Genomic DNA, 22,461 nt, shown 5'->3' on the forward strand with positions numbered 1-22,461 from the left:
GCAGAGGCCAATTTTAGCACAGTTGTGACAGTTCCTTCTAACTCATAAATTACAAATCGATGGCCTTAAACTGATTTTGTTATTACTCAGCCTCATTTCTGCATCTTAAGACTGGTCTCATCCTGAAAACTAGTAAGAAGAGATCTAATATCAAACCTGGATATTCTTAAAGACTGGATTATTTAAGACTCGTTCACCAAATTTTCTAATACCAGTAAATGTGGACACATTATAGTGAATAAGGGTATTGTTAGCCAAATTCTAAGATTCATCTTAAATTGTTTTCTTATAAGAATTGTGTATTTATCATTTTAAAAATCACTATTATTTTAAAACACTTAGAAAGTGACCATCTGAAAATGATGTGCCTTTGGATGCTCTGTAATGTTAAACAGATCCAGACATAAAGACAAAAGTAAATTCCAGAGTATTTTTGTAGCCATGGAATCACCATAAAAAGGGGTTTTTGACCCCAATGTTACCGTAACGTTGTCTTCAGCATTTCATATTTAATTACAGTAGATTACACACCAATATAATAAATATAGATTTATGAGATACTTTAATGTTCTAAAACAAATGAAAACCACCCAAGAGGAGCCTCACCAAACCTGAGGTTGTCCAGATTGCATTGACTAAGATTAAGTGAAAGATCATTCATCTCCAGAGGTCATGCAATTAATCTCAGAGTGGGAGTTAAAGCAATGACTAAGCAGAAAAGGAAGCCAAATACAAGCTCGTAACAAAAGGAGCTGGGGCTCCAACATCAAGGAACTTGTTATTTCCTTTTTATTTATTTATTTATTTTTTTTTTTAATAGACCTAAAACACTCATTCCTTACTACTGGTTTCTTTGGGTCCTAAAATTCCGCTTGGTTAGGTCAGCTATTTTCCATATTTTTGATACGGTCAAACAAATACAAAGAATAAGCTTTTAAAAAACTACAATGGGTTTTCATGTCTAGGAAAACAACATGACACTTCATTTTATGTGTCAACAGAAAGTAATTTAGGATGAACGTATAATAATCCAGGGTTTGGACAATGAAAAAGCTCAAGATACACTTTAAGGAAGACATATTCTACTCCAGGGTTTTATAATTATTTAAATTCAAATAAAAGTCAAAGTTCATCTTCACTTAACTCAGGTACCTGACACCTGTTGCAAAATATTGAGGAAAATGTTTGGCTGTCATTCCGTGAAGCTGAATCTTTATACCCTTGCTTGATAATCCCTCAATTCCCTGTGGCAGCAAATTTTTATTTCTAGTAAACAAAACTTGTTGTTTCCTTCACCTTATTGAGATTCCTAAACCTTGTATTTTAAACCAAGAATAATTTTGAACTTGGTCATTCCTTATTGTGAGGACTTCCTCCAACTAGGGTGAATTATGACCCACGATTAGCCTCCCTTTGGAGTTTATGATGTGAAGTGCCACAGCTGATGGCCCATGAAAGAGACTGCTAAGTCTATTGCTCACATCAATATTCCCACTGGATATTTTGCTCATTCCTTGGGAATTTCAAAGAATAACAAATAACCAACAAATCATCAAAAACTATAACATGTTACCCAATTCTTGGGAATAAGCCAGTGAGACTAAAATCTGCTTAAGTATCACAAATGTGAATTCCCAGCATTTCAAGCTTGTAAACTGTATCCAACACTCACCAATGTCTATTCCATTTCTTAGCTGTACAGAAGGCGCACATTCATCTGGTAACTGTCAACAATGAGGTTCCTTCCTTCTTGAACCCAGCTGGCCATACAAGCAGGCAGGAGTTGCATGTTTGACCCTGAGACAGCAAAGGGTATTGCCCTGTTGGGAAGACAACAGGATTGCAATGTAATCTGGAATCAATTTGAGATTACCACCAGATGCTCCATGCCAGTAATAAGTGCTGATCATAAGACTTAATTTTGTATGCTATTAGAATTAATGATAAGGTATAAGCATAGTATGTCCCAAACTATAGGAATGAATAAGAGCAGAGTGAAAAACTGAAATGGTAAAACAAGAATAGAAGTTTTAAAATAGGTAAATTGAAAATATTTGTTTACTTTATTTTTATAGCTTGAGTAAAAGAGTTGGAAGACAAAGGAGAAAAGGACTTGCAAGAAGCCAATTTTTTTTTATGAATGTGTTTGTTTTTCCTCAAAAGTCAGTTGTAAATGCTCTTCAGGGAAGGGAGTCAGAGAGAGCCAAATAGTGGTCTTAAAGTTTTGTTTGTGTTATTATAGTTTTCTTGTTTTTTTTACAAAAAAGAGAATGGTGAAATAACTTTTGCCACATTAGTATTAGTCTCATAATCAATGGAACACAGTCCTTTTTTGAGTCATTCCTGAAATAGAAATGAGCATGAAATGAGCCTGGTATTCACTGAATATTAATAGGTACATTTAGCTGCATGTCTAGGACTGTGCAGTATATGACAGATCCTTTACTAGTCATCTTGAATTTAAATATTGAAATGTTAACTAATTATATTTCACTGTATAGACTTTTAAATAGTAGATTATATATTATAGTTGGCAAGGGGAAACATATTGTATTATTTGGCTGGACAACAGCTAATAGTATCACAGACACCTCCTTGAGATTCTCTAAGTTCTACACATAAGCTTCTTAATTACCAAACTCATAACGGAATATGTGTCTTGAAGCAGCTTTAACATGAGTCCTATTTTTTATATAATTATAAAAATAAAAGTCACGTTAAAAAATGATTAATATTGGTGCAAAATGGTTTTAGGTATCCCTTCAAAGATTTTCCTAAAATGATTTGTAATCTGGCAAATAAAAATATTCTCCATGCTATAAATATGCTCAGTAATAAGTCAGAAGTAGAATATCAATTTCTGTGAATTTTCAAAGAAAAACATGCTGGGTTAAGGGCCAACATGATATAACATTTATTGCCTTGTATTACATTATACACACACAAACACACACACGTTTTGTGAACTTTTATAAATGGAATCAATAAAAATATGTGTATATAAAATATATTGTTCTAGATATCAACTATATTTTTATATTATACTTCAAAAATATGAAAATATTGCTGAGAAAGGACCATCTGTGTCTTCTCACATATAACTTTTCTTGATTATTTCTAGGAAAGCAGACTAAACACACAGTTCTGACATAATACAGCATCCCATTTTGATTTCTGGTTAGCTCAGAAGGCTTTACCAGCCATAGAAAGTCTCTGAAAAGGGCAAAACTTTCTGACCTCAGGAGGTTGTGATACGAAGAACTGAAGCAGTGAACACCCAGAGGAGAGAAAACATGGGAATAAATTCACCAAAGTTCTGTAACCACAGTGATGTGGGTGCATGGAGGAAGACATAATTTCATTCTTAAAGAATGTCCCTGTTTTCACATTCTTTCAATTGTCTTAAAGTTGATCTTGCAGATGATATAGTCCAGATGAATTTCTGCTTAATAAGAATTCTTGTTCACAAATTGACAGAAAAATATACCAACCATATATGTAAAAATAAAGTGGAGAATACCCAAGCATACCATAATACCTTTCTCATAATTCAGCTAATAATCTATCAGATCATTTTTAGGAAAAGGAAATTTTTGCTTCTGATAAGAATTAGATTGAGAGTAGAGAATTAGATTGAGAGTAGAGGTATAAACTTGTAATAAAAATTAGAATGTAGTTTCTTTCTGATGCTCCACTTCCTTTGATTTATTAGTTTGCATCTTATCAATAAATTCAACTTATCCAAATTTGCTGGAACAAAGTTTTCAGAAAGCAAATTAAGGCTCTTATGTGCTAATATTCTGTGTAGACAAATTAGATGCTGCTCATAACCAAAACGATCTCATTTAGTTTACCCTAGAACATTTGAATAGTGGGATGAGGGTCTTTAAAACTGTTTTGGACATGTGAACTGAAATATAAGAAAACCATTACAAAGTTGGGTTTGTATTAGTTTTCTGTTGCTGTTATCATAAATTACCAAAAACTTAGTATCCTAAACGACACAAATTTATTATCTTACAATTCTGTAGGTGAGAAGGTTGACACAAGTTTTACCATGCTAAAACCAAGGCATCAGTAAGGCTGTGTTCCTTTTTGGCAACTCTAGGGTAGAATCCACTTACTTGTCTTTTCCAGGTTTTACAGGCTGCTCACAATCCTTGGTTCATGGCCCCTTTCTCCAGCCTCAAAGCCTCAAGTGGCAGGTGGAGTCCTTTTCACACAGCATTTCTCTGACACACTCTTCTGCCTCTTCTTCCACTTTCCACTTTTAAGGACTCATGTAATTAAATGGACCAATCTGGATAATTCCAGATAATCTCTGCATCTCAAGGTCAGCTGATTAGCTAGATGCTAGAAGTGAAAATAACAAAGATATGCAAATATGTATGAGACTCCTTTGGAAGTTCATAATTTCATGGGAGAATTGGTTGTAAACAAATAAATGCAAAATTGACAGATGTGTCCTCTGGAAATAGAGGAGATAAATTATTATTGGCTCTTAAAGGCCAAGTAGAATTTTCCAGCTAAAGAAGAGAAGAACTTCCCATTGAGAAGCAGCATCAATAAAATCACAAAAGCAAGAAAGAGCATGATGTGATCAAATTATAGTGAACTATGTAGTGTGACTGAGCAAAGGCAAATTAGGGAAGGAGGTGCTGTTCAATAACTTAACCAAGAGTCAGATTCGGAAGGGCCTTCTAAGCCATGCTGAGAACTGGGAGTACAGGCACTGGGCAGATTTAAAAACAAACAAAAAACCAACAGGAATAAAAGACCAGCCCTCTGCACTATAAGAAGATAACCTCACAGCAAAGTGGAAAATATCTGGAAGAAAACAAACAAACAAACAAAAAACCCACCTAATCTTTGCAAAAATCATTCTAGAGGTTCTAGAGGTGACAGAGGTTTGAACTGAATGAGGATGAAGAAGGAATGACACATTTGAGAGATATGCAAGAAGTAAGGCAGATGGCCTTGAGTGGGTTAACGACTTTCACCAAACATCTTGAAAGAATTAAGTGCTCCTCAGATTTTACCCAAACCAGATTAAGGCTGTTCTATTTTTAAAGGTGAGTTGATTCATTCAGCTGTTTTACAGTTTCATAGAGACCATTTATTATCGTTACTAATTATTTTTATTTTAGGGATTATAATTTTAGAATTCTTTTCATTTTCAACTACTTATATATCATTTGTTTCTCATACCTACCCCAAATAATGAGAATAGTAGGAATTATTGATTCTATTTTATAAATGAGGCAAACAAAGCACAGAAAGTGCTTTACTTAAGGTCACATTGCTGATGAGTAATATAGCCAAGTTTAAAATGCACGTTTTCTGATACCTATTTCGGATATTTAAAATTTAATGGCCCACTTTTTTTAAGCACACATTTTAAAAGATGAGGTCCTGAGAGTCTAAGTAATATCCCCCAAAGATAGACAATGACTAAATAGCTTGGCAGAAAATCAAACTCAGATCTTTCTAACTTCAAAGCCCAAGGTCATAGCAGCTATACATTACTGCATCCCTCCTCACCTGCTGGAGAAGATCAGGGAAGAATTAATAGAGAAGTAGCCTTTAAAATGTATCTTGAAGGATGTATGTAGGTAAGGGGTGATCTTCAAGATACTTAACAACTAGTACGGTAAAATATATAAATACAGTACCTCATATATAAATATGTTAAATATATTATCATACATAGATAATACAACTGCTTACCAGGTGTTGTTAGCAGTAGTGCAAATCATTTGTGAAGTTATTCAGTGATGCCTGAAAAGAGTTGCTAATTTTTAGAAATCACCTGGTATTGTTTTCAATTTGTTAGGGTTGATTCACACACCCACACCCAGACCCATTCATATTCAGGGAAGGCTTCCTCAGAGACATTTTGTGCTTAACTCCTTAAATCTTCTGCAGTTTAAAAGTTCCAGCAGAGCTTGCAGGATCCAAAAGTGGGCTTGATTAAGGGTGGGCAAGATGTAATGGACAAAAAAGGGATTCACCTTCCTCTCCCCAAATTCTGGCATAACAGATAAACAAGTAAGCCAATCTTACTTCTGCTTTCCTTCAGTATTTTCACTCCTCAATATTTGAAGTCACTTCCTGACTACTAGTCTTTCTCCTAAGTATTCTCTGGAGATAAGAGAATGGCTTATATACAGTCATTGATCATGTATCCCCGTTTCTACCTGTCTCAGTCCATTTTTGTATTGCTATAACAGAATACCTACGGCTGAGTAATTCATTCAAAAAAAGAGGTTATTTGGCTATCAGTTCTGCAGGCTGTACAAGAAGCATGGCACTAGTATCTGACTCTGGTGAGGGCCTCAGGCTGCTTCCACTCATGACAGAAGGAAAAGGGGAACTGGCACGTGCAGATCATATGACTAGAGCAGAAAAGAGAGAGTGTGTGAGAGAATGGAGAGAGAGAGAGAGAAGGTGCCAGGCTCTTTTTAACAAGCAGCTCTCTGGGAAACTCTCGTAGGAACTAATATAGAGTGAGAGCTCACTCATTACCATGAGAATGGCACCAAGTCATTCATGAGGGACCCACTCCAGTGACTCCCAAACACCTCCCATTTGGCCCCACCCCAAACATTTGGGCTCAAATTTCAACATGACGTTTGCAGGGTCAAATATCGAAACTACAGCATTATCTTAACTAGGTCTTAAGGTACATATGAAGTTTACTTTGCTCAGAAAATAAAAACCAAACATATGGGATATTTCAAGCTCTTTACCCCTTTAAAACTTTTTTTCTATCTATTTCGTCTGGCCTTCTTTTTTCCAGGGTCACTTTATTTGATTCTTAAATACTTCAATTAAATAAGAAATATTTATTTTAGAGATTAAGACAGTGTTCTTAGAGATTGAGTAAGACAGTGTTCATTCTTTCAGGAATTGTCACATTTCCTTTAATTTTCAGCTCATTTGCTTAAGCCTTTCCTGAGACTTTCTCTTCCCATTAATTGCATTGCACATAACATCTGCTGTCCTTGCTACACCCTCTTAAATGGAAAGTTTCATCATACTACCCAATGGTCCATTTTGGTGGCATTCCACTGAAAGAAAAATTCAATGGATTACAACAAAAGCCACAGTTATTCGAAACTCAGGGGGAAGTCAGGCTTCTGAGACTGTGTAGTGCCACTTCAAAAGAGGATACAAAAGCCCCAAGATCAGGCAAGATGGGCTAGAATCATATTTCATGACTTTAAAGGAAGACTACATTCTCACCTCCACCAAATAAAGCATCATTTATGCTTGCTATAGAAGATAATTAAGAAAGACGAGGTTGTTTTGTCATCTTTCAACTTTTGACAACCATCCCAAGTGCTTTCCTCTCTTCCTCTATTTCTCTTTTATTTGTTCCTCTTCCTGACCACCTCTTTTTCTCTAAACAATTGCAAAAACTTTTTGGTAGACCACTGTTTTCCAGCTTTGGGCTAAGGGATGGACTCTGGTCCACACTCCCAACCTCAGGGAAACTTTGAAGTCTTCAAATCACTAAAACTGTCCTAGAACTCAAATGCTTTCTGGAAACAAGAGAATGGAACTCTTTCTAACTTCTCTGTTCCAACCTGGACTTCCTAATGCCATTTCTTGAAACAGCTTTAGGGATACTCTAGTTATTCATCATTGACTTGGTCCCAAAGGACCAAGCATGACAAGTCAAAATGATATTCCTGAAAACATGATATAGCTCTCTGGAGTTCACTGTAAACTCTTGAAGCTGATATTGGAACACAAGTAGCTAACTGGCTTAGTACTCTACAATAAGTGGGACTTATTAAGACAGGTTGTTTGGGACACTGGGTAATCACAGTATGCCTGCATATGAGAGAGTAACACCAAAGCATCTCTGTCTATGCCTGTCCTTCTCCAACTCTAACTCAAATTAAGTCATGGCCATGAAATCAAGAAAAGGGAATATTATCTTTTTCATTTAATTCATTCAATGAATATTTATAGACTCACTACTGTTCTCATGCTCTTGCCAAAGAGAAAGAAGGAGCTACCACAGCCTTTAGGGCAATAGTAGCAGTGCTTACTAATATACCAGGAATATCGGCCTTACATGTCTCCCCTTGTGCACAAAATTATGCAAATAAATCAGGGAATCACTGCTAGAATCTCCCAATACTATCCACCCCACCTGTATTAGTGCATTCTCACACTGCTAATAAAGACATGACCGAGACTGGGTAATTTATAAAGGAAACAGGTTTAATTGACTCACAGTTCAGCATCGCCTCAAGAAACTTACAATCACGACGGAAAGGGAAGCAAATGCATCCTTCATATGGCAGAAGGAAGAGAAGTGCTGAGCAAAAGGGGGAAAAGCCCCTTATAAAACCATCAGATCTCATGTGAACTCACTCACTATTACGAGAACAGCATGAAGGTAACCACCCCCGGAATTCAATTACTTCCCACTGGGTCCATCCCACCACACATGGGGATTATAGGAACTATAATTCAAGGTGAGATTTGGGTAGGGAAGCAGGCAAACCATATAACCACCCTACTCCAAAATAATCAGTCCTGTGGATTGCATTTCCTTTTCAATACTTTGATAGGTAAATAAAAATTAAGGTTGAATTTCTATAAAGAGTAAGTTCTTTATATTTGCAGTTACTACATTAATTGTTCTTCCTAATATGATGAAAACTGGAAACAAACTTCAATACCACCTTGACAAATTGCAAAAGGGCCTAGAAATATCAATTAAAATTAGTAGATAATATATTGGGTTGCACATAGGGACCCAATCAAACAATAGAAGGAAACACACTAGTTAGTAGCAAAGAAAGAGGAGTGAAATCTACTAATGATAATGTTAATGTTGGGAGGGAAAGTATGCCTAGGAGGTTGACTATCCAAAGAATGAAAGTAACTATTTGATTTCTTCTGCATTAATCAGATGCTTATTAGAAAGCCATATTCTATTTTCCTCAGGACATTCTGAAAGTTTGTGAAGAGAAAAAGTAGATAGGGTACAAGTCTTAATATGCTACATGGAAAATATGGTTAAGAAAAAGTTAAAAGTCATATAAGTTACAGAAATCACCAAATTTAAAGATTCAAATTTCTAAAGAGCTCTTGTGAAAGGATGACACTCTTTTCAGAATCAATAAAAATTACATTGGAAAACAGGCTGTCTTGGAATAGATACTTAAAATTCACCCAAAAAATAGAACTTTTCCATCAGTGGTGGAAAGGGACCTATAAATAAATATGTGCATATAAATTTATATATTAAAAATATATACACACACAAACATACATACACATTTGCTGCCCGGGTCTATACTTCCAAACCTACCCTCATCAATAATGATAGAGAAAGCACAATGAAAAGCTGTAAAATAGATACAGTAAAATCTTGCTAATCTTGCTAAATTACAGGGTGGGTATTTCTAGATTAGTTAACACTTAACCTCCAAACAAATTTTAAAGATGATTAAGTCAGTTGTATTCCCCTCCAAGTACTATATGTAACCACTATTGATGAAGTAATTACAAGGAGCTATCTTGCTGATTGTGGAAATGGACGTTGAAAGTATTTCTGATTAAGAACAGACAATTGCTTCAACAAATAGAATGGGAGAAAAGGTACTTAGAACAATCTGCATTACCTGCTATAGGTGAAATACTCCCCTTATCATATATTATGGGTAAAGTTTATCACAAATTTTAATGTAATAGAGGTTGAGTGGGGTTTTCTATGTTTTTCAAACTAGTTAAGAAGCCAGTAGTTTGAAGCAAAATCTGCAACAGAAGAAGAATGAGTAAGATCCTGAAGCATAGTGAAACCATTTAAGAATGTATTTGAAGATGCATGAAAATCATCTTTACATATGTAGTTAATAAATAGCTGAAAACATTAAACCATCACTATAAACATGTATATTATCTGTAGCTAAAATTGCATGGAGTGGGACACATGATACGTGGAGCAGCACAAATAAGAAATTGGGTAGTCATTTTTCCCCACATGATACAATTCCAGATTAAAGGTACATTTTTCCCCATAGACCAATAAAAAGCTTTAGAGAAAGACATAGTGGGCTGTGTTAGCATGAGAATTAGACAGCACAGTCAACTAGTGCATAACATGATGAAAGAGTAGAATAATATCAAGATTTCTTGTATAATCAATCACAGCAAACATGTCAGCAAGTATGAAGCCATCCGCTCCTGTCCATACAACCCAGTAGACAATTTGGGTAAGGGAGTGAGTATAGCAGTGCCAAATGTGGCTATCAACACTTCTTCTGTTTGTCTCCAAAGAACAAAATTCTAAGACAAGCTCTTAGAACAAATGGAAATTTATCCGAATGAAAATCAAATGATAAATGCCCAGAGAATATTCTTTCTTTGGAATTCTTTCAATTCTTTAATTTAACCAGCTGGAATAAATTTTCAAGTAGCATTCTGCTCAGCCTTTTGAAATGAAGGACTTTTCTGTTAATTGGAAAGTTATATTCCATCAAAGATGAAGACAGTGATTTTGCCTTAGTGATTCTTAGAAAAAATAAAAGGCATTTGGTGAGTATTTATCATAAACTGATTCCAGAACATGTATTTTAAGCATGAATGAATGAGCTGTGAGCCTACACATTTAACTAAGGAAAAATAGGGAAAATTCAAATACAAGTTATATTTTAAACTCTACATAAAAGCTAACTTTCACTATGCTCAGTCATGAGAGGAATATGTAAAGAGAAAATAGAAATAGAAACCATTAATTCTGAGAATGAAAGATGGATAATACAGCTGTGGTTCCTGATTTTCTGAAGCAAATGAATTACATAAGTCAACACATTTAAGTGTTCTTTACTGTGTTACTGGAATATGTGTTATTGGGGCTGGGGAAACATGAGAGTCAACTCAAAAAGATCTACAGCAAGAAAATAAAAATTTACTAGGAAAAAATTCTTTTGAAAATTCATATTTTTAAAGCAATCTGTACCATAGGCAGTACTTTAAACTTAGTCATTGATTACGGATATATTAAATAACATTGTTACATTTAAATTTTAAATTGGCACGTTAAGCAAACTAATTTATCACAAATAATGTGAAAAGTTGTTTAAAAATTAATGATAGTCAAGTACTAAAGAAATAATTTTTCCAGATTTCTTAAAGGAATCACTGGATAGATGGTCTGAATTATAATTGTGTATTCTGATTTAAAATAATTTTATAGGAAGACTTCTAGGTAATACTATTTATGTACTTTCAGTCTGGCAATGTGTGTATAACTGAAAATTTTCAAACAGGCTGTTTCACTTTTTTAAGTATTTAAATTGCTAAGAGAACTTTTTAAAGGGTAATATGAAAGAAATATTTAATAAGTTCCATAGACTCACGCATATTCTCCAGCTTGAGACGGAAGATGGTGGCTGAAGCAGCAGGGGGCGCCAGCGGGCATGGTGGTGAGATAAGGACAGGGTAGAGTACGTGTTACAAAAGAAAAGATGAACACATCAATTCGTTTTTGAGATAGTCACTAATATTTTGAGAGGACTAGGTCCAAACTGAAAATTTGGGATAGAACATGACAATGTTGCTAGGCAGGCTTTAATAGTCTTTGAAATATTAGCGTTAGGACACCCCACTGGCTAAATTTCTGAAGATAGGTAATAAAATTCCCATGTTATAAGCTCATAAACATTATATAAAACAACCAAAGTATCCTATTCAGGGTCATTTTTTTTCTTAAGGGAACAATAATATTCATTCAACAAGCTAGTCATGAATTTCACGGCAAAAGTGATGAATAATATTTGATGGTGCTTAATAGATGAAATTTACCAATATACCCTTTGATAACAAGTAAGAATGAAAATAAATTTACATGCTTATTTAATAGATAAAATTATTTAAAACCCAAGATCTAATTCAAAATGTGTTATGCAAACATGCTTAGATCAAGAAATTGTCTACATGTAAGTCAATGTATCTGATTTAGTTTCCAAGAGTTTTATGATCTATCCTAAGGTGATAGGATTTCAAAGTCAAGATAAGAACTTCTGGTCTGAAGAAAAAATTACTTATTGCAAATGAACTTTTAACCAAAAAGCAGTTGCTTCAAGAGAAATAAACCCACACAAAAGAATGCAAAATCTAAAATATTTAATATAAACTATAATACCCTGCTAGCTTTTAAAATATTATACAATACAAAATATCCTTTACTTTTATAATGAGTAAAATTCGTAAACATTGCCAATATTTTTAAAAATCTTTGGGTACTTTCTCCCCTGATCACTTTTAACTGTTCTTTTAATATAGAACAGGAAGGCATCCTAGTATGCAATACCCAATGCCTTTAATAGTTTCTTTTGGACTCCAGCTAATGGCCCTTTTAAATGGAAGCAAGGATTCCAGGCAGCAGAAGCAATGAGGTGGAATGGAGTTAGCTCGAATGAAAGGGTTATGGAAACTTCTGGCAGGACATTGAGCCAACATTCAAAATTTCGGATTCTGAATCTTTAGTGGATAATAAAATTATGTAAACAACGGAGAAAAAAATCTGTAAAGGCCTATTGGCAATGGTCCATTTGTAAGGAAGGTATTTAATTAGGCAAAAGAGTTTATTATGCTTAAAGCAGACTATGAAAATACGTATTCTAAAAAATTGTGATTATTGATATTTATGATGTCTACTGTAAGGTGAAATGATTTATAATAGGACTGCATTCAAACCTCAGTAGCATTTTAAAATTTTAAAGCTACATAATTTTTCTTTCTCTTTTTTAGTATTAAGTATAACAAAATATGAAAATATGTGATAATTTCATTAAAGTTTCAAAAATATAACGGTAGTCTAATGGAAAATAATTTCTAAACTAAATATAAATGATGTATAATTTTCAAGTTACATATATATATATATCATACCTCTATATGTTGGGGGAGTGGAAATACTAAAATATAGGCTTGTAGCAAAAATAAAGAGAATAGAGAATGAGATAGTGCTGAATGGTGCTGACTAAAAAAGTTTATTCCAAATGCTGTTAAGTTCTGAGTTAATTTCTGATAAGCAGCTTTTTCTTGCCCAGCAAATTCAAATTTCAAGAGATTAAGAAAGTACACTCCAAATCTTGATTTTTATAAAATTCCTCTTTTTTTAAACAGTTAGACCACAGCTGGGCTCTTTCCTTGCCTCCGTAGCTGAAGTGACATAAACAAGGATGGCATGTCACATTGTGCTCTATTAAGAAATAATGTGGAGGCAGAAGGGTGCTGTGGTTAGGAACCCTCCCTATCCTCATCTGTAGAACAGGGGTTGAATAGAGCTTCTAGGCACCGTACTCTTACTTAGAAGTTGGCCTGGTACATATTAAAAGTAATGGCACAAACCACAATTATTTTGCACCAACCTAATAAAAGTGGGTGTTGAATTTTAGTTATAATTATTCTTACTATTTTTAAAAACAAACTATCCAGGTCATCTTCATCTTGATCTGCAGCAGGGTCCTAATTGGGAGCTGAGAACACAGGGAGGAGAAATGTAAATAGTCTAGCCTGGGAATAGGTTAGGAGAGTGAGGAAGGTTTCCCTGAAGGCCAGAGAATTCAACAGTAAGTCTGAGTTAGGGCAAGGGATCTAGAAACTTCATTCTAGATAAATGTATCCAATATATGGGAGCAGTAAACATTATGGTGGGACAAGTGCAGGGGTGACTAAAAAGACAAGTGTGAGGCCAGCAAAGTAGATAAGTAAGCAGGGGTCATATCACAGTGGACAAGGACCCTGAGGGCCATGTTAAGAAGCTTGGGTTTATCTGCTTTCATTTCCTAAAGTTTATACTCAGTGACTTCCAATCATTATGTTCTTGTTTCTGAATTCCCAAAACAGCATGATACAAATAGATTGCATCTCTTAAACTGGTCCTTTGAAATTGATGATAAAATGTTATTTCAATCTCAGTATATTTTAATGGTCAGAGCTATCTTTGTAAAAGTGGGCTCCAAGTAATATCACAAATTAATAGCATTTAGTAGAGTATGTAATGATGTATCAAATTATTTTTCTTTGAATAATTAATCAGAAGCATCTTGAAAATTAAATAGAAAAGGCAATAGAATTCGTGTGTAATCTACGGCATACGTAAATCAGGTAGCTTTAAATTTCAATTTGGAGAAATTAAGTGTCTGCTTATTTATCAAAAAGCAAAAGACATTCATTCTTTGATATTTTTACTATATTTGTTGTAAATTCCTAGGTTAAATTTAGAGCGAGAAGAATAAGTTTTCTATTTTATTAAAACAAACAAAAGACAAAAGATTTCGATGCATTTCTCAATTTACTTGGTAATAATATAGGCCTGTAAATATGTATCTACATGATACATTATAATTGCCCCCAAAAAAGAAAAAAGTCGTACTATAGCAATTCCTCTTCCTTGCAAATTTTCCCAGTGATATCTTAATTTAAAGTAACAGGCCAGTGGCTCACACCTGTAATTCCAGCACTTTGGGAGGCCAAGGCAAGCAAATCACCTGATGTCAGGAGTTCAAGACCAGCCTGACCAACATGGTAAAACCAAACCCCATCTCTACTAAAAATACAAAATTAGCCAGGCATGGTGGCACACACCTGTACTTTGAGCTACTCGGGAGGCTGAGGCAGGAGAATCACTTGAACCCTGGAGGCGGAGATTGCAGTGAGCCAAGACTATGCCATTGCAGTACAGCATGGGCAAAAAGAGCAAAACTCCGTCTCAAAAAAAAAAAAAAAAAAAAAAAAAGAAAGAAAGAAGAACAAAAGCTGGAATTTTCATTCTCTATACATAATAATCAGGTCCAATTCTAGATTCAAAAATAATAAGATCAACCCCTTTTTCATACTGTGAGTGCTTTATATAAGGCATAAAGCCATGGGCTTCCGGTTGAATTTCATTCCACACCAAATAAGAAAAGAAAAATGTAATACTTATTTAATTGGTTTGAGTCATAGAATTCGTGATTATTTAGTCCTCAGTCTGTAATGTGGAATACATTTTTAGTATTTGTGTAAAAATTATAACCTAGTTTGTCTTGGGAAGTGAACTACTTACAGCTCAATGGCTCCCCTTAGTGACACTTTGCAAGAAATTCACAAAGCAGCAGCTTTTATGCAGACCTATAGACAGATTTTATCCAAACATCAAGAAAATAGCTGATATTCATAATTTAAGTGGTTCTCAATAAATGAATTACAGTTGTGATTCTAGGGAGAACAACTCTTTTATTCATAACCTCATTATGTTTAAAGGATATTGAACGTGTTGTATGGTTTGCATTTTCACTTGGAATTTAAATATATACTATGTAAGTTAGGAAGAATAATTCAGGATCACTCTGTCATTTTTTACATGTTTATTTTTTCTAGTTCATATATGCACTTGAACAGGTTTTAAAAAGATAAACTGCAACTAATTTAATTTATATCTGGGTGCCCATTCCAAATGTGCCTATTAAGAAAACTTGTCTTAAAATTAGTAGCTACAGTAAGTCAAAAACATATTTGATATTCATTAGGAAAAATGAAAGAAACAGGAGCAACCATGCAATTTGAAGTAAGTTTTGAGAGTATATATTTGAAGAAATTGGGTCTTCTGTTGCTCTGCAGCTTTGGCTTTTAAATGTGGTTGCACATCAAAGTAAACTGCAGGGGGGGATGTGAACTTGTTATTGACTACATGTTCTTGGGCCCCTCATAAGAAACACTGAATCATAATCTCCAGGGGTGGGATCTAGGAATCTGTATTTTTATATGTTTTGAAACATTGTCTGCAGAAGGCCATAGGAAATGTTTATGTAAAAGACTGTATGTGTTTATACTAACAGAAAATAATTTCAGAATCTTAAAAATATCAATTATAAATTCAATTATGTGATACTAGTATGCAACAAAATCTTAAATAAATATGGCTTTTTGGTCTACATGGAGATTTTAGCTACTCTTTCAAAAATTAAGGCTCAAAAATACCAACCACTGACTACATTCCCTCTATGGCATCTTATTACTTGCAGCAATTTTCTGAAATAGGAAATAAGGTAACATGTAAGAATAGCCTATTGGCCTTTTCTAAACTCATCACAGAAACATCCAAACTCTGGCCTGCTATCTGAATTCAATACTTGCCCTTCTCTAGTTTTCAGTACACTGGTCCTCAGGACAAACTCCCAACATGGCAATTGAAGCCCGTATATCTTTTCAGCTTCTCTGGGTAATAGTCTATATATAGACTCTGATCAAACCAAGGAAGTCGACTTTCGATGCCCCAGATTCACCATGTCCTTGCATGCCTTAGTGCATGTTAACTGCCTGGCATGCACTTCTTCCCTCATCAGCCTAGCAAATTCTCAGTCATTCTTTTAGGTTCACCTCAAACATCATTACATCAGGGGAATTATTTTCAGTCTCTGAAATCATTTTCAGTTTCTCTTCATGGAGTTCAATGCTTTCCCACTGTACCCCCAACAGGACCTTGTACGCATCTCTATTTTAGCATTAGCATGTGACTATAATTATTGGCAGTCTCCGTATCTCACTTATATCCCCAGGTTTTATCACACATTTTTGGCACAGAGTAGGGGCTTTGTTCATGTTTGTGCAAGGGGTTAATAATATTAGTTTTCATTTGTCCCATGAGTAACATATGCCAGTCACCATGCTAAGTGCTCTACCAGCATCTCATTTAATCCTTATGAAGTTTAGCAAGAAGTAAGGATTATTGACATTTTAAATATATCAGAGTTAATCCTGAGAAATATCAACAACTTGCCAGAGTTCACACAACTAGTTGGTGGCAGACCTAGAATTTGAAAACAGCGTTTTTCTGGCCCTAAGGACAGCGTACTTAAATGTTACACCATAATGCTTCTCTGCAAAGGCTCAGATTGTACTTGACTGCTAATAGCAAATTCTCTTTGATGTTTTCTACCCAAACACCCTCATAGCTAGAACATTAACGAGAGATGAACGCTGTTTTAATCACTAGAATGTTCCAAAATCCAGTTCAGGCATGTACGTGTGTGTACACGTGCACACATGCATGAATATTCAATGAATGGCAAAGCACACGTGTGTGTGTGTGTGTGTGTGTGTGTGTGTGTATATATATATATATATATATATATGTCAGATTGTCATAACTGGACTGCTTAGTTTGCAAAATTGCCAAAAAAGGCTGAAAAAAATATTAACCACATCAATGAAAAGTCACCAGAATAAAAAAGGAAGTCCCCTTTAATGAAAACTTTACAAAATTATCCCAAATTACACGTGATTTTTAATGGACTACAGCCACTCTTCTGTATTTCTATTTTATTTCTTAGACAGGAAGAAAGTATATTTATGCAAAGGGTAGTTAGCATTTCCAACCACTAACACATGGCCTGTAAAAAAATAATAACCCCATTTTTCTGTTGTGCAATAGCCCTCTGTTGAGCAGCAATAATGTACAATGTGTTAGTTTCCTGTTACTTTACTAGAGCCTTCCCTTTCACTCACTGCCCAGACTAGTTATTCCTTGGACATAAAGTTATAATACCGAGTTTCAATCTACTTCCAGAAATGTTTAGGCCTGTCTTAAGAAATAATCATATCGGTTTGCTAATAAGCAGAAATGCACTGCCAGTTGAGGATGCTGTCACAAGTGGCTAAAAAACATATAAATCAATCTGTGACCAAGGAAGAAACAATACATTTCTTATGTGTCCAAAACATTATGGTTGGGATCACAGCTGTAAGATGTTGGACCGTCATCAAGAGAACAATGTCAAACACTGAACTTCTGGATGATTTCCATAAAAATAACATTTTGCTTGGGGTCAGTAGTTTTTATGGAACTTTGGAATGGTTTTTGCTGACAATTTTTTCGAGTTGAACTCAAACACCTCCAAAATGCTCCTCAATATGGAAATATTATGTAATCCAACCTTTGCAGCCATCTCCTTCTGAAAACTAAGCACATAGCATGAAAACTAGTATTTTTCTCTTTCTGTTTGTACAGTTTTATAAAATTTAAATTATGCTACATATTCAGAAAGGTAAACTTACTCTTCAGTTTTCCCTGTTTGGTTATTATACTCAAGTCAGCACATCAAATGTGTATTCATTAAATCCAGCATGGAAAGAAGGCCCTGATCCCTTCTATAGAAATCTTTATCAACCCAAAATTCTTTTAAGTGAAAAGAATAATGGAATTAGTTCAGCTTAGGCACAATAGTTGACTCTAATGTTGTTTGTTCCTCTCTGTATGTCCAAAACAATTTGCTTCACCCTTGGATGAATTCTGATTTTTGTCAATTGTCCCTTTGGATTCCAGAATTTGAAGGTATGTTGTGCTGAACCCAACAAGGAAAGCTTTCAAAAAGTAACTGGAAGGTTTTATAAATACAGTCTCATGACAAAGCTAGATGTGGCATAAAATCATTAATCCAAGGAGACCGTACTGGCGTAGTATACCTACGCAGTATTAATACCACTCCCTAGGATTCTGTAACCAGAGCCCAAGAAGAGGAAAGCCAAACCACTGAATTCAATATTTGCAGCCTACTTCAGGACATGAAAATATTTTGGTTCTCTCATGCAAACAATTTCTCCAAAATATTTGTGTCAAAAGTTACTTATTTTAGACAGTCTAATTTCAAATTTTAAATGGCCCGGTATATGGGATACACATTCAGAATTTGTCATACCTCAGGAAATAGTTGGTTCCTAGTTTTTGTTTACTGTAATATTGATTTGAATCTAAGTAATTTCTCATTGGGATATATGTGTTCATGGATGTTACTAAAACCATGCCTTCAGACTACATTGTAGACTACATATGTAAAAGGTGTACATGATAATAAAACATCTAGTTAATTCACTATTTAGAAATAAATAAAAATAATCATCCAATTTGGTGCCAGGTTTATCTACTTCGATCAAATTATTCTCTTCTTCTAAAACTCCCAGCAGTTCTCCAACGCTGACAGAATAAAATTCAGTTCCTCAAGTGGCTCCCTGTTGGCTACAATAATACCTTTTCACATCCAAACCTTTAAAGTCATGTTGATTCCACTTTTAAAAATTTCTCCTCTCATAATGTGAGTCTGAGTTAAATCTATGCTTCAAACCCAGCTCCATCCAGGTCAGGGGCCTGCATGAAATCCAGTATACATGCGATAAATATCTACTCATTTGCTGGATAGAGACTCAACCTGACCTGGTAGCTTGTACCAGAGGGTTAATCAGTTATAGTCATCACCACCGTGCATGTAGAGAAATTATAATCCAAATTCATTTCAACATACGAATATTTGTGTTAAAATACAATTATCTTGTTATTCATCCTGACTTATTATTTCTGTATTTGTTATGCAAATCAGTTCTCTTCTCTTAGATAGCAGGCAAATATCTTGACAAATTACAACTATGTAACTGCTACTTGGAAAAAATTGAATACAAAATGTTACCTTAAAAATAGGAGCCAGAGGCCGGGAGCGGTGGCTCACGCTTGTAATCCCAGCACTTGGGGAGGCCGAGGCGGGTGGATCATGAGGTCAGGAGATCGAGACTACGGTGAAACCCCGTCTCTACTAAAAAAATCCAAAAAATTAGCCGGGCGTGGTGGCGGGCGCCTGTAGTCCCAGCTACTAGGAGAGGCTGAGGCAGGAGAATGGCGTGAACCCGGGAGGCGGAGCTTGCAGTGAGCCGAGATCGCGCCACTGCACTCCAGCCTGGGCGACAGAGTGAGACTCTGTCTCAAAAAAAAAAAAAAAAAAAAAAAATAGGAGCCAGATAAAAATCTCTCCTTTCTTTTTTTTGGAGATAGAATCATCTCCCTCTCTTTCTCAGGCTGGAGTACAGTGGCGCTATCAGGGCTCACTGCAGCCTTGACTTCCCAGGCTCAAGTGATCCTCCTACCTCAGCTTTGTGCGTAGCCGGGACACAGGCATGCACCACCATGCCTCATTGATTTTTTTTATTTTTTGTAGCGATAAGGTCTCACTATGTTGCCCAGGCTGGTCTTGAACTCTTGGGCTCAAGCAGTCCTCCCACCTCAGTCTCCTGGAGAGCTGGCGTAAGCCGCCAGGCCCAGCCAAAATATACATTTTAATAAATGTTTTCAACAGCAAGAAATCTATCTAAAACTTTCCATGAAACATGCATAAATAACTATCATGTAAAATAAGTTCCAAACTTAGAAGAACAGAACTATTTGGATTTCAAACTGTCATGTTAGTTGCTTTATTATATCATATACGTGTTTCACATTTACATTGTTTGGAATATACCACGGACTTAATAATAGTTGAATGAATTATTTAAATAGCAGATATTTAGCATCTATCATTATGATATATAATCTAAGAGAAATTTAAGTCATTTTTTTAAATGTAATTAAAAATAGAATATAATTGAATGTAATTTTTAAAAGAGTATCCTTTCATTTCAGGTAAAAAAGGAAGGGAGAGGAAAAGAAAAAAACCTAATAAAGGAGAAAGTAAAGAAGCAATACCTGACAGCAAAAGTCTGGAATCCAGCAAAGAAATCCCAGAGCAACGAGAAAACAAACAGCAGCAGAAGAAGCGAAAAGTCCAAGATAAACAGAAATCGGTATCAGTCAGCACTGTACACTAGAGGGTTCCATGAGATTATTGTAGACTCATGATGCTGCTATCTCACCCAGATGCCCAGGACAGGTGCTCTAGCCATTAGGACCACAAATGGACATGTCAGTTATTGCTCTGTCTAAACAACATTCCCAGTAGTTGCTATATTCTTCATACAAGCGTAGTTAACAACAAAGAGCCAAAAGATCAAAGAAGGGATACTTTCAGATGGTTGTCTTATGTGCTTCTCCGCATTTTTAAAAGACAAGACATTTTTGTACATATTATCAATAGGCTATAAGATGTAACAACGTAATGATGACATGTGGAGAAGAAACATCTTTTCCTTATAAAAATGTGTTTTCAAGCTGTTGTTTTAAGAAGCAAAAGAGAGTTCTGCAAATTCAAAGATACAGTATCCCTTCAAAACAAATAGAAATTCAAGGAAGAGAAACATCCTTCAAAGGACAGTGTCGTTTTGACCGGGAGATCTAGATAGTGCTCAGAATTAGGGCCTGGCATTTGGAATCGTAGGATTTATCATCACAGAAACAACTGTTTTAAGATTAGTTCCATCACCCTCATCCTGTATTTTTATGAAAAACACAAGAGTGCATACCAGAGTTGAATATACCATATGGGATTGGAGAAAGACAAAATGTGGAAGAAATCATAGAGCTGGAGACTAGTTTCATGCTTTACAAAACTGTGAAGGATTGTGGTCACCTGGAACAGGTCTCCAATCTATGTTAGCACTATGTGGCTCAGCCTCTGTTACCCCTTGGATTATATAATATCAACCTGTAAACATGTGCCTGTAACTTACTTCCAAAAACAAAATCATACTTATTAGAAGAAAATTCTGATTTTATAGAAAACAAAAAATAGAGCAAGGAGAATATAACATGTTTGCAAAGTCATGTGTTTTCTTTCTCAATAAGGGAAAAACAATTTTATTACCTGCTTAATGGTCCACCTGGAACTAAAAGGGATACTACTTTCTAACAAGGTATATCTAGTAGGGGAGAAAGCCACCACAATAAATATATTTGTTAATAGTTTTTCAAGTTTTGTTCACTCTGTTTTATTGAGAAATTCTTACTCTTAGAGACTCATGAATTAAGACAGAATTCTGATAACTCAGAGAACCTGGTTCCTATGTAATTCAGAATATATTACATTTCTCAGTAATATTTGTTTTTTGAATCCACCTTTATCTGAGCCAATGGAGATTTACTTATAGGGTATTAGGAGATATTTATTCCACTTCCTTATTTTAATCAACATTCTAATTGTAGACACATGGGCCTCCCTAGCTGATTTCACTGCTCCCCCTTCATTGCTTAGAAATGAGCATCATTTCTTGCATGTCAGATCCCCCTGCATCCTCAACATTTAGTCTTTTCTTCTCCATATTTTCTGTCTGTGGATCTCTTTAGGGGATTGAAGTCACCCTAGCTGAAGGCCTCACCAGTGCTCCACAGAGGACACAGCCCACCCCTTGCAGGAGGAGGTATCTCTGAGTGTGCAGCACAGAATCTCATGACCCATCTTAACCTTCCTGTTGTCATGGAAGGATGCACGGCTGCTCTGTCCACTGTGATTCCTAGCCCTCTCAAGATCACTGCTTTCTGAAGAATTTGCAATGACTCTGGCTTCTGGCTGCTTATCTCTGGACACCCTTTCTCCACCAATTGTACAGTTCATGTTGTCTACTTGGCTTAATTGATTTTCCACTTCTCTCTTCCTCTTCCAAGACATAAACATTTTAAATGATTTATTCCTGTTTCTTATTCTGGTGTTTCTTTCCTTGTCCCTATAAGTGTTTCAACTCACTAGATCTATTCCC

The 22,461-nt window shown here is 35.3% G+C and overlaps 1 protein-coding gene across 3 annotated transcripts in view; it reads left to right on the forward strand.

Moving 5' to 3' along the window:
* The window catches only part of RSPO3 (R-spondin 3), a 79,588-nt gene extending 57,185 nt beyond the window's left edge, over positions 1-22,403 (forward strand). For 2 of the 3 annotated variants that reach the window (XM_055263404.2, XM_063621445.1), the window contains exons 5-6: positions 20,456-20,616; positions 22,052-22,403. In XM_055263404.2, the coding sequence (XP_055119379.1) occupies positions 20,456-20,616; positions 22,052-22,135 (245 nt within the window). In that variant the 3' untranslated portion in view covers positions 22,136-22,403. Of the gene's footprint in view, positions 1-20,455 lie in introns of all 3 variants that reach the window. The other variant, XM_055263407.2, reaches the window with a different exon arrangement.
* Positions 22,404-22,461: the final 58 nt, after the last annotated feature.

Source organism: Symphalangus syndactylus, chromosome 2, assembly GCF_028878055.3.
Source record: "Symphalangus syndactylus isolate Jambi chromosome 2, NHGRI_mSymSyn1-v2.1_pri, whole genome shotgun sequence".
In the NCBI taxonomy this organism is placed as follows: Eukaryota; Metazoa; Chordata; class Mammalia; order Primates; family Hylobatidae; genus Symphalangus; species Symphalangus syndactylus.